At 40.8% G+C, this 15,937-nt stretch overlaps 1 protein-coding gene across 1 annotated transcript in view; it reads right to left on the reverse strand.

Moving 5' to 3' along the window:
• Positions 1 to 15,937, reverse strand: part of ARVCF (ARVCF delta catenin family member) — a 2,347,833-nt gene that overhangs the window by 1,242,919 nt on the left and 1,088,977 nt on the right. The window contains exon 5 of the mRNA XM_044068704.1: positions 6,780 to 6,963. Within this exon, the coding sequence (XP_043924639.1) occupies positions 6,780 to 6,963 (184 nt within the window). The remainder of the gene's footprint in view (positions 1 to 6,779; positions 6,964 to 15,937) is intronic.

Consider the following 15,937-nt stretch of genomic DNA (forward strand, 5'->3'; position numbering starts at 1 on the left):
TAGATTAGAGAAGTAAAGAAGTTCCAGCAAAAATAAGGGGGATGGTGGGTGGGTAACCTGGACTGCAACAGTGAATACACTCGAACATCTACATTTATGGTAAGTGTACCCAACTGTACTATGTTCTTCGTGTTTCACTGTTGCAGTCATTACATTTGGGTTGTGTCCCAAAGCTATGGTTGGGAGGCTGGAGCTAAACAGCATTAGGAGCAGCTAAGAGGCCCTGCAGAACTGCAGTGGCAAAGCCTGCCCTGGATTTAGAGTAAAGAGGCAGATTGTAATGCTTTGTAAAGGTATGCACTGAACTCCAAGCAGCAGCCTCTAAAATGTCTTTGGTTGGTACTCCCCTGAGAAAGGCTGCAGAAGTGGCTGCAGCTCTGGTTGAATGTGGCCTAATGCCCTTGGGCACTGGCAGAAACAAATGCAGTGACCTATCCACTTTGAAATAGTCTGCTTGGAAATAGCCTTTCCTTGTGATGCTGTGGCATATGCCACTAGTAATTGTTCTGTCTTTCTGAAAACTTTAGTTTTGTCCAAGTAGAATCTAAGTTGTCTGTGTACGTCCAAAGAATGCAGAATTTTCTCCCCCTTGTTCTGTGGATTTGGATAAAAAGTTGGCAAGTGAATTGTTTGGTTAAGGGCTACACTAGACACCACTTTAGGCATAAATGTAGGGTTTGTTCTCAGGGAGACCCTGTCTGGATAAAAAATGATAAAGGGTTCCATAACCTTAAGAGCCTGTAGCTCTGAAACTCATCTTGCAGAAGTTATTGCTAGGAGCAGAGCTGTTTTCCAAGATAAGAACTTTATATCCGCAGTAGCAGCTGGCTCAAAAGGAGGTAAAGTGAGTTTTTCCAAGACATAATTGAGGTCCCATGCAGGTATTAACATTCTCCTTGGAGGCCTTAAGTTTTTGGCTCCTCTGAGGGACTGCCTTAATAAAGGATGAGAAAAAAGTGGTGGCTCTGTATTGTAATGAGCCGAAATGGCAGAGGCATGGATTTTAATTGATGAAAAAGATAAGCCTTTGTCCAGCATCTCAGTTAAGTATTGCAAAATCTGAGGAATATTTGGGACAGCTGTATCAGTTCCTTGAGCTTGGTTCCAAGCACAAAATCTCTTCCATTTCCCAGCATAGGATTTTCTAGTACTAGGCCTTCTGGCTTCTAAAATGACATCCATCACAGCTTTACTGAGAGGTGTGGTTTGTATGGCTACATTATCCGCCATGCTGCCAGGTTTAGGGTCCTGAGTTGGCTGTGAAGAATCTGATTGTTTTGCTGGGACAGTAAGGTCCAGGCTGGGCATTGGGACAAGTTCCTTAAGATTGGATACCAGTACTGGCGTGGCCAGTCTGGGGCAATCAGAATCATTTTTGGTTTCTCCTGCCTGACCTTTACCTTGGGGAGGATAGGCAGTGGAGGAAAGGCATATACTGATAGGTTTGTCCAGTTGAAAGATAAGGCGTCCACTTTCCAAGCTTGTCTGTGATAAGTCCTTGTGCAGAATCTTTTTAGTTGATTGTTTTGAGGGGAGGCAAATAGATCTATGTCCGGGCTTCCCCATTTCTTTGTTATCATGCTGAAGACTTGTGGATCCAGGTGCCACTCGTGGGGATCCATGAAGCTTCTGCTTAGTTCATCTGCCAGAGTATTGTCCTTTCCTGGCAGGAATTGTGCCTGCAGATGAACTTGGTAAGTCAATGCTGTGTCCCATAAAGCCATGGCTAGTCTGCACAGGGGATAAGAATGAGTGACTCCCTGCTTGTTTATGTCCCACATGACCGTGGTGTTGTCTGTCTTTATCAGTAGTTTTCCTGGATGAAGTAGGTCCTTGAAGGCTGTCAGGGCATTTTGAACAGCTAGCATCTCTTTTTGATTGATATGTAGATACTTTTGTTTGTGGACCAGGTGCCCTGAATGCCTCTTCCTGCCATGTGTGCCCCCCTGGCATAATCTGATGCATCCGTTGTTAGGCTCTACCTGGCTGGGGGTAGTGAGAATGGCTGTCCCTTGTTTTGGTGACAAGCCTTTGCCCACCATCGAAACTCCTGTTGCAGGCAGGGAATTAGAGTAATCATTGTTTCCAGACTGTGGCAATGCTGTGTCCAGACACTTTTTAGGTACCACTGAATTTTCCTCATAAGCAGTCTTGCATATGGTATTAGTAAGATGCCATGAAGCCCAAAGCCTGCAGAATTTTTCTTGCAGATAACTGGGCCTTTGTTGCCATTTCCTTGAAATAGGTAGTCAGTTGCCTTTGTTTGTCTGGAGTGAGATAAGCCATCTGGGCAGTTGTATTTAAGCTTGCACCCAAGAATATCATCTCTTGTGAAGGTACTAGCTTTGATTTCTTTTTGTTGACTGTGTACCCCAGGCATGTTAAAAGTCTTATCACAAACGTCAGATGCTGTAGTAGAATGTCCTTGTTCTCTGCTTGTTATGAGGCAGTCGTAAGGATATATTTGTATTCCTCTTTGTCTGCAGTAAGCAATTACTGGTGCCAGGCACTTTGTGAAGACCCTGAGCACAGTAGATAAGCCAAAGGGCAGTGCAGAGAATTGGTAATGCTTTGAGCCAGCCTTGAATCTGAGGTATCTTCTGCATGATTGTCTGATTGGGACATACAGGTATGCCTCTTTTAGGTCTAAAGTTACGAGCCAAGCCTTGCTGCCAGCATGGGCAGAAGCTGCTATAAGGTCAACATCTTATAGCAGCTTCTGCCCATGCTGGCAGAAGCTGCTATAAGGTCAACATCTTGAATTCTGGTATATCCAGGAACGTGTTTAGAATAGATAGGTCCAGTATTGGTCTCCATGCTTTGTCCTTTTTGGGTACCAAGAAAGTACAGTTTTGTACCTACCAGCATCTGCAGTCATAACAGCTGGGTTGTCCTGTCGGGTAAACGGATGCATCTGCAGTCATAACAGCTGGGTAGAACAGTCTTGAGTAAAATCCTTGTCCCTGCTCTTGCTGTGGTACTTGTTGAATAGCCCTCATGTCCATGAGAGCTGCGACTTGTTTTTGAGCCTCTGCCCATTGATTATTTGGCAGGTCTGGCCAACCGTTTGCCCTTGGCAGGGTATGGAAATGAAACTTGTAGCCTTGTGACACTATGTCTAGAACCCATTTGTCCTGGGTTATAATGTGCCAATTTTGAGAAAAAAGTGCTAGTTTTCCCCCTAAGGGTGCTACCAGAAGATAAGTGTTTTGCGCAGGCAGGGGGAAGTCATTGGGACTGTTTCCTATATGTTTGTGATTTGTCCTCTCCACCTTTGGGGGTAGAAGCATTCCACTGCTTAGACCTGTAGGATCCTTGCGGCTGTGATCTGCCTCTAGGGTGTCTGGATCTGCCCCTTTGAGGTCTGTCTGAGACTGGAAAAGACCAATTCTTTGTACGCCAGTGTCTGCTAAATCTAGGTGGCTGTACCTGTAAGAAATCCTTGACCGTTTGCATAGATTTAGCTTTGTCCTCTATTTTTTTTAACATCTCTTCTACCTTAACACCAAATAAGGTATCATGCTGTAATAGAGCATCTAATAATTTTGCTTTAACATGGTCAGGCAGATTTTGTTCCTTTAACCAAGCATGCCTCCTAATGACAGAACCCATAACAGCAGCCCTGCAGGAGACCTCCAGAGAATCAAACCCACATTGCAAAGTATGCTTTCCAACTTGTTCAGCTGCATGCAATAAATCATGCATTTCTTTGTTTTCTGCACATTCAGAATTTGCCATTATTTTCTGTTTAAGCAGTGTCATGATATATTGCTGATATTTGATCATATGAAACTGGAAATTTAAGGCCCTTATAGCCAAAGTATCAGGGAGATGGGACTTTGTTGCCATCAATTGAAAATACTGAGTCAGTTGTCCTTGTTTGTCTGGCGTGAGATAAGCCATCTGGGCCGTTGTATTTAAGCTGGCACCCAGGAATATTATCTCTTGTGAGGGCACAAGTTTTGATTTCTTTTTGTTTGCTGTGTACCATAGGCAACTTAATCTTTTTACGAACGCCAGATGCTGTAGAAGAATGTCCTTGCTCTCTGCTTGAATCAGGCAGTCGTCCAGATATGGATATATTTGAATTCCTTTTTGTCTGCAAAATGCAATTACTGGTGCCAGGCACTTGGTAAAGACCCTGGACGCAGTAGATAAGCCAAAGGGCAGTGCAGAGAATTGGTAGTACATTGAACCAGCTATGAATCTGAGGTATCTTATGCAATTTTGCCTGATAGGGACATGCAGGTATGCCTCTTTGAGGTCCAAAATAACAAGCCAAACTTTCTTGCCCAACATGGGAAGGAGCTGTTGTAGTATCATCTTTTTGAATTTCGGAACATCCAAGAAAAAATGGCGTTGGCTGCTTCTTATATACCCCTGGCGCACTGACATCAGGGAAGAGGCGATAGCAAGCGACGCTGGACCAAGACTTTGGAACTCAGGCTGACTGCGGGCCTGCCTAACGGCAGGATAACCCAAGTGTAATGACTGCAGCAGTGAAACACGATGAACATTCAAACCCACATTGCAAAGTATGCTTTCCAACTTGTTCAGCTGCATGCAATAAATCCTGCATTTCTTTGTTTTCTGCACATTCAGAATTTGACATTATTTTCTGTTTAAGCAGTTTCATGATATATTGCTGATATTTGAGCATATGAAAGTGACAATTTAAGGCCCTTATAGCCAAAGTAGCAGATGTGTAAATCTTTTTTCCCCATCTATCCAGAGCCCTAGAATCCCTGTCAGAGGGGGTAAGGATTTTTTGTAGTAGAAGCCTTGACCCCTTTTGGACCCTGAGAAATAGTTTCTGGGTCTGCAGTAGGGTTTTTAAAAAGGAATTTATGAGAGTCAGGGACCCTGTAGTATCTGTCCGGCTTAACAGGAGCTGGAGGTAAAGATTCAGGGGTCAGACTACACACCGAGAACACATCATCTACAATGTCCAACACAGGTGGAATAGCTAGAGGCCTGTGTTGAGGTAGTAAAAGGAAGTCTCTGAGCCTTTTCTTAGATTCTGAAAAATCTTGGCTCTCCCAGTGGAAGTGCTCCCTTCATGGTATGCAAGGTTTCCCCAAAAGAGTAGTCCTCAGGAGGAGAAGCTGAAGGAATTGATTCTTCAGCATCAGAATCTTCATAGGGGGGAAGAGAATATTCCAGATCAGAAGAGGAATCAGAAGAAATGGAAACCTGATCTGAAGATTCATAGTCTGTCTCTTGCCTAGGCCTCTTATCAGGAGGGGGATGGGAACCCCTGATCAAGGTAATTAAGTCTTCGGCCATTTTGAGCATCTGTTTTTTGGGCATGGAGGCCTGTCCTTGTGACTGGTGAACTTGTTTCTTTGCCTTTAGAGGTGTTTTAGTCTTTGTCTTTGAAGTCGGTTTAATATATAACTGTTTAGGTCTGAATACACCCTCAGAAGCTGATGCCTGCTCAGCGGCTCCAGACCCATCTGAGGGAATAATCTCCGAGGGTCCAATACCTTGAATTTCCTGTGGCCTGGTCGACTCCATGTGGGAGTCGGTAGTGGCCTGCGACTCTAAAGTAGCGGGCGTCAGGGGCTGCAAAAGCACCTCACTGAGAACTGGCGACTTGCTTAGGAGAAGCTTCTTCGTCGGTTTTGGACCTCGGTTGTTTGTCTTTTTCTTTGCTTTTTTGTGAACTCTGGTAGTCGAATGGCTATCCGATGACATTGTATAATTAAATCTTCGCCCAAAATAACTTAATGTAAATTGTACCGACGCTTAATAGTGCGTTGGTTAAATCTAGCACAAAACAGACAACTAGCAACGTCATGGTCAGGGCCTAGGCAAGGAATACAGTAAGAATGAAAGTCCTTCTGAGGTATTTGCTTCCCACAAGAAATACAATTATTAACTTTTTCTGACATCAGTCTGGAGCAAGAAAAAAGTTTCCCCAACGGGGTACTTAGCTTTTAATGAAGACTTTGGATCTGAAACTCGAACACGAAAATCTCAGGAGTCGGCAGACCGGCACTTACGAACTGCTTCTGCTTCGGGCACCGCGCGACAAGAAAGACTGAATAAAATGGCGTCGGCTGCATCTTTTATACCCCTGACGACCTGACATCAGGGAAAAGGCGACAGCAACTGACGCAGGACCCAAGACTTTGGAATTCAGGCCGACTGAGGGCAACCTGCCAGCAGGATAACCCAAATGTAATGACTGCAACAGTGAAACACGAAGAACATCAACAGTATATGTATAAATATTGCATTTTACCATTTACTCTGTTGTGTTTTCCCTGAGACTGAAATGGGTCCAAAGGGATCAGTGTTCTACCCTCATTAACAAAATTCAAAATAAAAATAAAATATGTATTTTAAAGGTATTTCAGTCACTGTATCCTCCCAAACGTACACAAAGTCATTAAAGGTTAGCTGGAGGACTACTTTTTCTTTTCAACCTGTAATTACAGGATCCCCCCAAAGAAAACAAATAATTATTTTATGGGAGGTGAGCACAAGTAACCTGAAACATGAAAAAAAATGTAGAAAAGCTGAAACAGTGTTATTCATCTCTACAAACCAACAGTGAAGGGAAGAAAGAAAAAGAACCGATTCTGCTGAAAATGTAACTACTAATAAATAAATACACAATAAATTACATCATGACAAGTCACAAGATTAACAACAACAACAAAAAACACTTTCTCTTTGGAAATAGCACTGGTTGTTTTTACCTAAGTGTAGTCTAGCAGACAAGATGGCATGGTACTCATAATATATATTTAAAACTCTTCAAAGTGAATCACCTCAAACATCCCGAAGTATTCTTGAAGACTGTTGTCCATTCAGCATCCCGTGGCTTTGAGTCTTCATTAGGTTCACTCTCCCATCCAGAATGAGGAATGATTACTTCATTTGTAAGTGTCTGGAGACCATGATTGATAATTACCATCTTCAGGGGTTCATACGATGACAGATTCCACAGAGTGCCTTGAAAGACAGAAGAAGAAAAAACTAAAACATGTAAACATAAATGTAAACAATTACAAGAACATGCTACTTTCCAGTTGTGTGTGTGTGTGTGTGTGTGTGTGTGTGTGTGTGTGTGTATAGATATATATATATATATATATATATATATATATATATATATATATATATATATATATATATATATATATATATATATATATATATATATATATTTACATACACACACATATAGATATACACACATATATAAGCCAGCAGGATGGAAGGGCCTTTACGAGAAAGGAAAACAAACAGTATGTAGTAGAAAGACACTGAAGTAACTTATCTGCAGTCATAACTGTAGACACTGACATGATTATTCTAAAACAAATCTGTAAATTTTATATTAAATTCCATTTTTCTGATAGCAGAAGGAGAAAATAATGCTGTATCCATTGCTCTAAGTACATTCAAAATTTACCTTCCCTCCTTTCTCATCTTTCTCCTTTCCCTCTTTTCTATTTGTCTCGTGCCTTCTTGAATGCTGTCACAGATTTCCTCTCCACTGCTTAATCTGGCAGTCTATTCCTTGGCTCCACAATTCTCTCTTTATGAAGTGACATTACAGATACAAAGGTACTTGATCCTTACCATTTGTTCCTGAAGCCTCATTCCTCCCCAGACTTTCTGTTCAGAACTGATACTTCACATCTTCACGAAATGACCATGTGCACTCATATCATGTCCAGCTGTCTGTTCTGGTCTCAAATATTAACAGCTTCATCTCCTCTAACCTTTGGTCACATTTTTCCTCTCCATCCCATGCACCCTTTTAGTGAATTTCTTTTAGACTCCTTGCAGCATTCCCATAGTCCTCTCCTTGCACATCCTACAGAACAGCACACAATACTCTGTGCATGATCTGACCAGACCCTGATGTAGTAGAAGCTTTACCTATGAGCTTCTGGAGTCTGTTTATTCAGGATACATTACAGGGCTCTATTGGCTGCTGCCAGTGGCCACTCACTCTGCTCCTAGTGGTCCATTTCTGGTATGGTCAACATTGTCATACACTTTTCCTATTCTGCTCCCAGAAGTTTCACATCCCCAGCTTATATGTCATACAAGGGCAGCTGAAGTGCTGTTTCTTGAATTTGTCTGCATTTAACCTCAACTGCCTCCCTTCAGCCAACTTGATTAAGCCTTTCCAAATGCTATCTTACACTCTTTATCCCAGATTCCCCTTCTGTCCCTCACCTTGCGTCATCACCAAAGACAGTGTCCTCTTGCTACTCTCTGTTCCCTCATATATGTCTGAAAAGAGCACACTGAATAGAACTGACTCAGGATCAACCTGTGCAGTGCTCCAAAGGTCACTTTCTTTCCTCCTGACATTGTCCCTCTCACTATGATTTTCTTTCACTGGTAAACAATGCAGCAATCTATTTTCTGAGTTTTGATCCTGCTTCCAATCCCTCCAGTTTTCCTAGAAGCATCCTGTATGGGACTGAATCAGAAGGCCTTTCTGAAGTTCAGGCTACACTCATAAACTATTAGTCCCATTTCAAGTTCAGACCACCTGTGTTTACAGTCACTTGTAATCCAGTCATAAAACTGGATCAGGTTTAACATGGCAGCTCTTTCTCACAAGCCTTTCCTTTGGATAATTGCTTTTTTTTCCTCTTTCAGTGTTGTTAGGTTAACTGGCCTTTAGTTTCCTGTATTTCATTTTTTAAATACCTTTATTGAATTACTACTTGTGACATAAGCAAACTTACATTTGTGTAAAAGTAATTAAACCATATTAACAAGTTCACATTTACAAACATTACATGATATATAACAATATATATGATTTATAATCCAAGCAACATGGCATAAATTATCCAATTCCTGCCTTCTCTGAAATCTCACTCCTCAAAAATATGTTTCTGCATGTATTGTTCCCACAATTTCCATTTTTTTCTATGTAATTTATTTCCACCCTTTTCTAAAGATCACACTTCTGTTCTTTTACCTCTGTTACAATATTTAATAATTTGCTTATAGTTGGTTTAAATTTTGATTCCAATTTTCTAGTAATTGCTTTTTTGGCAACCACCAAGTACAGCCAATTCAGATCCTGTATCCCAGCTCAAAAAATAATTTCCTTAGTTAAAATCATTTGCTTACCCAGTAATCCTGACAAAGAACTGTGTAATGAATTTTTGAAGTCTGCCAGCTCGTTACACTCCCAGAACATAAGTTCCCAGTTATATCTTTCTTCTCCATCACACCTCAATATTTGTCATCTACTTGATAGCAATATTCCTTTCTAGTAATGTCTTTCTTTTCTGTCTCCTACTTTTTCCTGCACTCCTTTATTTTTAATGACCTAGACTTCTGCATTCCACCACCAGTCTTCCTTTTGTACCTTATTTCCATATGTGGCTCCACCTTGTTAAGTTTAATTCTGATGGCTGCCAAAAAAGCAATTACTAGAAAATGGAAATCAAAATCTAAACCACCTAAGTAGTAAGGAAAGGACGCTGGGGTAGAATCAATAACTGCAAAGTCATCAACAATGTAATAGTAATAGTCAGCCCAAAGCATTAACCACTGGTTGCCATAATCTGCAAGCAGTCATCAGAGAAGGATCTAAGGTCAACAGAGTACCAAGCTAAAGACCTGTAAGATGGCCGGAGAGAAAGTACAATGGTTTAAGGAATTACTCAGGGCTTTATCACCTCTAGAAAAAGAGGAAATAGGTGGAGTTGAAGAAGAATAGCAGCACCTCAAAACACTATATGTGAGGACTACAGAACAGATTTGTGGCCGAGCCAGGTATGGAAATAAGGTACATAAGGAAAGCTGGTGGTAGAATGTAGAATTTCAGGATGTTATTAAAAGAAAGAAGGAGTGTAGGAAAAAGTGGTAGATAGAAAAGACAGACCAGGCTAGGAAGGAATATGGATTGGCTAAAAAAGGATTTGCAATAGCAAAGAACAAGGCTTCAGTGGCACTCAACCAGCTTCTGGAAAGTAAGTCAATAGACAGCACAAAGAAACTATATCAGGTTAGTCAAAGACAGAAAGATAAAGACGGTAGTCAGACACCCTATGATGGATGCCAGCAACAACCTGCTAATCAGTCCACAGGATATCAAAGACAGATGGAAGGACTACTTCCAGCAGCTACTGTACAAAGAAAACCCCACAGAAATTGTACTGTCCAAGACACAGCCTACAATGAGAGAAGAGAAGGAGCCCACCATACAAGACTTAAGAGCAGCACTAAGGAAAATGGAGTCAGGGAAAGCAGCAGGCTCAGATGAAATCACAACAGATATGATAAAGATGCTGGGTGAGAAAGGAGAGAAATGGCTCCCGAGGATACTCATAGTAGTGTGAAGAGAAAGCCATATCCCAGATGGCTGCAGAATAAGCATACTAGTGTCAGTGTTCAAGAACAAAAGGGAAATTCACAGCTGTGGGCAGTACAGCAGTATCAAAAGTCTGAAAGGACAGATCAACAAAGGTGCTGTATGCAGGCAATGTGGCACTAAAGGCAGATTCTGGGCAAGATCTTCAGCAAAGGATAGGGGAATGGAATGCAAAACTGAAGGCACATGTGATGAAAACAAGTACAGATAACACAGTGGTAATGGCAGTAAATGGTTGAAATAAGAAGCTAAGAATTGAGATAGAAGGTAAGACAGTGGAACAGGTTAACAGCTTCAAGTAACTAGGAGGGGTGGTTGAAGAGAAGGGAAGTCTGAATGAAGAAGTCAAAGCTATAATCATAAAGACTGACAGAAGAATGCCAATGAAGCTGAAAAGTAAGGTGTACAAAACAGTGGTGTGACCAGTACTACTGTATAGTACAGATACCAGGGCAGTAAAAGCATTGCAGTTGAAGAAGCTAGAGTTGGTGGAAATGAAGTGTCTGAGACTGCTGCTAGGATGCACACTGTGGGCAGATGAAGAAATAATGACATAACAGCAGAAGAAGTAGATTCAATTGAAGAAAAGATCAAGGAGAACAGATTATGTGGTTTGGGCACATGTGAAGAAAAGAAGAAAACAATCTGGTGAAGATGATTTGGGACAGACTGGAAGAAGGCAAGAAAAAATGAGGGTGCCCAGCAAAGAGGTGGATTGTGTGACAAAAGATCTGTGACAGTTGGGCACTAGTGTCAAAGAAGGTAGGAGAGTAGCAATGAATCGAGAGATGGTGACAGTTGACATGACACCCCGACTCAGTGTAGAAAATGGAAAAAAGGGGTTGATGATGATAACAATGATGAATTACTCAAAAGAACAGAAGATACACTAATGGTCCAAGGAAGAAGACCTTTCTGTAGCTCCTGATGGTGGGATTACAGGTCTCAAACAGAAGAGTTGCGGAATGTACAAGATAAAAACAATGATAATCTTCTCACTGTTTGAGACAGTGAATAAAATGAGAACCATTTAACTCATACCTCTCAACTGTCTAGATTTTCATAGAATGTCCAGACTTGTGCCTCAAATTCTGGTCTCCTCCTCATAAAAGTTTTGCTTTTCTAGAAAGTCATTGAGGACTAAAGTTAGAAAAGAATGGAAGACATTTGACTTTCAGACTTCATACCCTTCAGAAAATTCATGCTAATGCAAAACCTGTTATTCTATCAACTTTCTAAGTTTATAAGAGCAATAATTAAAAACTGTCCCTATTTTTAGGCCTTTGTCCTATCATTACATATGTCTGCGTCCAGATTTCTTGCACCAAGAGGTTTAGAGGTGTGATTTTACATCAGGGACGTGATGCTAGTAGGCAGAACTCTGATCAGTATCCTGTGTGGGATTGCTGTAGAGTTTAACATTGGGAGGTCTGTGTTGGGAAGTGGTCATAAATTGCAGTGCGGGAAGGGGAGATAAGTTATTTCATACACCACCACCCTTGCAATTTATAAACTGGCTGGTATGAAATCTCAAAAGGTAAGGAAATGTTAATGGCTGCATGTCCTCCCAAGCCCAGTTTAACCAACTTCCCTGCTCACCACTGCAACTGGAGCCACAAAAGGAAAAATTAACACTATTTTCACTTTTATTTTGCAGCTCAAGTACCTGATGCAAGATATAACTCTGAGTGCCTACCACTTAGTATGCAGAAGAATCAGACGTGCTGTCCTGTTACCAAATGGAGTCCTTGTTTTATTTAAGGCTGTATCACTAGCATTCAAACAATGTGGAATACAGCGGTGAAAATGGCAGCACAGCAATATTGTTACAAGCTGTCATATCAGCTCATGGTACTGGACAATGGTAAAAACACAAGTTTGCAGACCACCAACTACAGAAATGTCATCTATTACTACAGACGACAGTACATTATGGATGACACTGTCTTGTGGATCACCATTGAAAAATGTAGCTACTGACAAAGGCTGAAAAAGCCATGGGAACTGCAATCCCCTCCAACCAAATGTTTGTCTTCAGCCCCAATACAGCTGCTATGAACATGCCAAAGCAAGCACCGCCCAGGAAAAGCTCCCTAGAACATACTACAAGAAATATCATTTGCTGTGGCTGATGCTTCTAGGCTGCAATGTGCACAGACATTAACCAGGCATAATCTATCAATAAGAATGTGATTTAAGAACAGGAAAATAAACATTCTCTACAAGGGAATGTCTTTCCATACATTTCCATACACAGGATTAAAGCATTTTTTAAAAGAAGATGTTCACCTGACCAGATCATTTGTATGGATTGAGATGTCATATACGGACAGTTAACCTCTAAAAGCTGTCCATTTTGCACTGTGTATGTCTTGGACTCCTGATACATACAGGTAGGGAGCTAAAAAAAAAAAGAGCCAAGGTCGATGCAAATGGAGTCAGTTCTGATATACAAATGCACTTTCTCCACATTAAATTAATTACAATATACTACTACTACATAAATAAATAATAAAAAAAACTCTTCATTAAGCTCAGGAAAGACTTTTTATTAAAACAAACTTGCTCCTGACAATTCAGCAGAGGGTTAGCAAAATTCAAGCACAAAAGCATATAAAACAGTCATTTAAAATAAATCAAACAATTAAGGAATAAGAAATGGGGTGAGTTGGCATAAAGGTTAAGGTCTTCGCCTCATAAAACATAAGGTGCAGAGTTTAATTCCAAACTTGGGTTATTGGCTAGGCTTAAAATAACCCTTCATGGCAATTAGCCTAGTATATACCTATGAATTACATTCAACACTAAGTCAACAAGGCTTCAGAGTTCCATATTTTAGCATAAATACTTTGTGTACAAAATTATGTCATAAATTGTACTGCTGGCCTGTCTGGTGGAAACAAAATCTGTTCTAAATTAGTATCCCCGAGCTCACTCATTTGACCTACATGAAATATAGAAAAATGTTCTGCTATGGGACTTTCCATTCTTTGTTATTTAGTGTCACTAACATTCCAGCAACCTCAACCATAACTTTCTAGAGGTTTCTCCAATGTAACTAAAGCTGTGGGGATGCATTATAGCATAAACCACACTGTCAGCAATACAAACCAGTACAGTCAAACTTTATACCATTAACCTTATTAAAAGGACTAGTTAAGATATACCCACAAAGGTAAGTACTGTGTTTTCATTAATCTGTTTGTGTAAAGTGGATGTTAAAAAGAAAGCCATCAATGTTTTTTCTCATACCTTATAGTATCAGTGGTACCTCATATGGGAAGTTGTACAAGAGTCTTTCAGAGAACAAAAACTTCCAGCATGATTTTTTTTTTTTTTTGTATTTCCTTGCTAAGGCCACTGCACTGAGTGACAAAAAATGTTTGGGATTTTGGAATCACTGATTTCTAAACTTATTTTAACTGCTTGTGTTATAAACAATTCACTGGCCAAATACTTCCTCTCTGGATATTCAGTTTACTTTCCAGTAGGCCTTCATCATTTCTTATTTACTACAGTCCCTGCTCAAAAATATTTTATAATATCTTGGCCTTATTTGAAGTATATTCTTTAAAAATCTGTTTGCCTGGTTCTCCGTCAATCACCATATGGCAGTGATCCCAAAAAGTGAGGGGAATGATAAGATATACCACAAAAAAATCAATAGTTGCTGCAGATTTTCAATAAAGTGTGCTGACAACCCATTTACCCTCAGTTTCTGTTGGTGAAAGATCTAAATAGTTTATCGCCCTTTCATCTGACTGATAAGTGAAAGTAAAATTAAACATTATTTCTTAGGTTAGGAAAGTTACTGAAGCTCTTGAGCTACATTTAGCACACAAACACTAAATCATTTATGTACCTATAACAACGCAGAACACACTGCTGGACAAATATACCGTGCAGATATATTCCTTTTCAAACAGTGCCATAAGTAAATTAGCACAAGATAGTGCAAAGGGACACCAATGGCTGCATGCTTTATCTGATGGTATAAGGTATCATAAAATAAAAAAATAAGTATCCCTTAAACAGAAGTGGATTAGTTCTACTATAGTGGATATAAAAAGTGCACAGACCCCTGTTAAAATGCCAGGTTTTGCGATATCTAAAAAAATGAGACCACAATAAATAATTTCAAAACTTTTCCCACCTTTAATGTGACCTATTACCTGTACAATTCAATTGAAAAACAAACAAATCTGTTAGAGGAAAAATATAAAAAATAAAAAACGTACAATAAGCTGGTTGCATAAGTGTGCACACCCTTAAACTAATGCTTTGTTGAAGCACCATTTAATTTAATTACAATGTTCAGTCTTCTTGGATAGGAGTCTATCAGCATGGCACATCTTGTCTTGCCAATATTTGCCCACTCTTCCTTGCAAAAACACTCCAAATCTGTCAGATTACTAGGGCATCTCTTGTGCACAGCCCTCTTCAGGTCACCCCACAGATTTTCTATTGGATTTAGGTCTGGGCTCTGGCTGGGCCATTCCAAAAAGTACAGTTGTGTACACTTACCATAAATGTAGATGTTGAGTGTATTCACTGTTGCAGTCATCACATTTCGGTTATCCCTGCCAGGGTAGCCCTCGGCCGGCCCAAATACCAGAGGCTTAGTATTTCTGCGACAGTTGATGTTGCTTCAGGACTGATGTCAGGTCATCAGTAGTATAAAGTAAGGCAGCTGACGCCATTACATCAGCTTTTCTTGCCATGTCAGGAGCACCCAAGTGGGAGCCAGGTTATGGTGGAAGAACCCCACCAGTAGAAAGTAAATACCAAAATGTCCCTTGTAAGGAGAGAGAGAGAGAAGAGGGGGATGGAGGGAGGGAAACCGGGACTGCAACAGTGAATACACTCGAACATCTACATTTATGGTAAGTGTACATAACTGTACTATGTTCTTCATGTTTCACTGTTGCAGTCATCACATTTGGGTTGATTCCCAAAGCTGAGGAAAAGGGTGGAGGCAGTCAAGGAGACTAGGGGCTGGCTAGGATGCCCTGTAAGACTGCAGTGGCAAAGCCTGCCCTGGATTTGGAGAAGATAGGCAGGTGGTAATGTTTGGTGAAAGTGTGAACAGATGCTCAGGTGGCAGCCTCCAGGATGTCCCTGGTGGGGGCCCCCTCTGAGGAAAGCTGCAGAGGTGGAGGCTGCTCTGGTGGAGTGAATCCTGACCCCCTTAAGGGGAGGCTTTCTGTGTTGCTTGTAACAGAAATGGATGCAGTGTGCTATCCATTTAGAAATTGTTTGTTTGGAGATGGCTTTGCCCTCTGCCCATGCAGCAAAGCTAACCAGCAATTGATCAGACTTTCTGAATGATTTAGTCCTGTCTAGATAGAATCTGAGCTGTCTGTGCACATCTAGAGAGTGCAGGACCCTTTCCCCCTTGTTCTGTGGGTCAGGGAAAAAGGTGTGCAAATGAATGGATTGGTTGAGAATACACTGTACACCACTTTGGGCATGAAGGATGGGTTAGTCCTGAGGGAAACCCTGTCAGCATGGAATATGATAAAGGGTTCCACAGCTATGAGTGCTTGTAGCTCAGAGACCCTTCTGGCTGAA

This window comes from Protopterus annectens, chromosome 4.part0 (assembly GCF_019279795.1).
Source record: "Protopterus annectens isolate FY-2018-M chromosome 4.part0, PAN1.0, whole genome shotgun sequence".
Taxonomy (NCBI): domain Eukaryota; kingdom Metazoa; phylum Chordata; order Ceratodontiformes; family Protopteridae; genus Protopterus; species Protopterus annectens.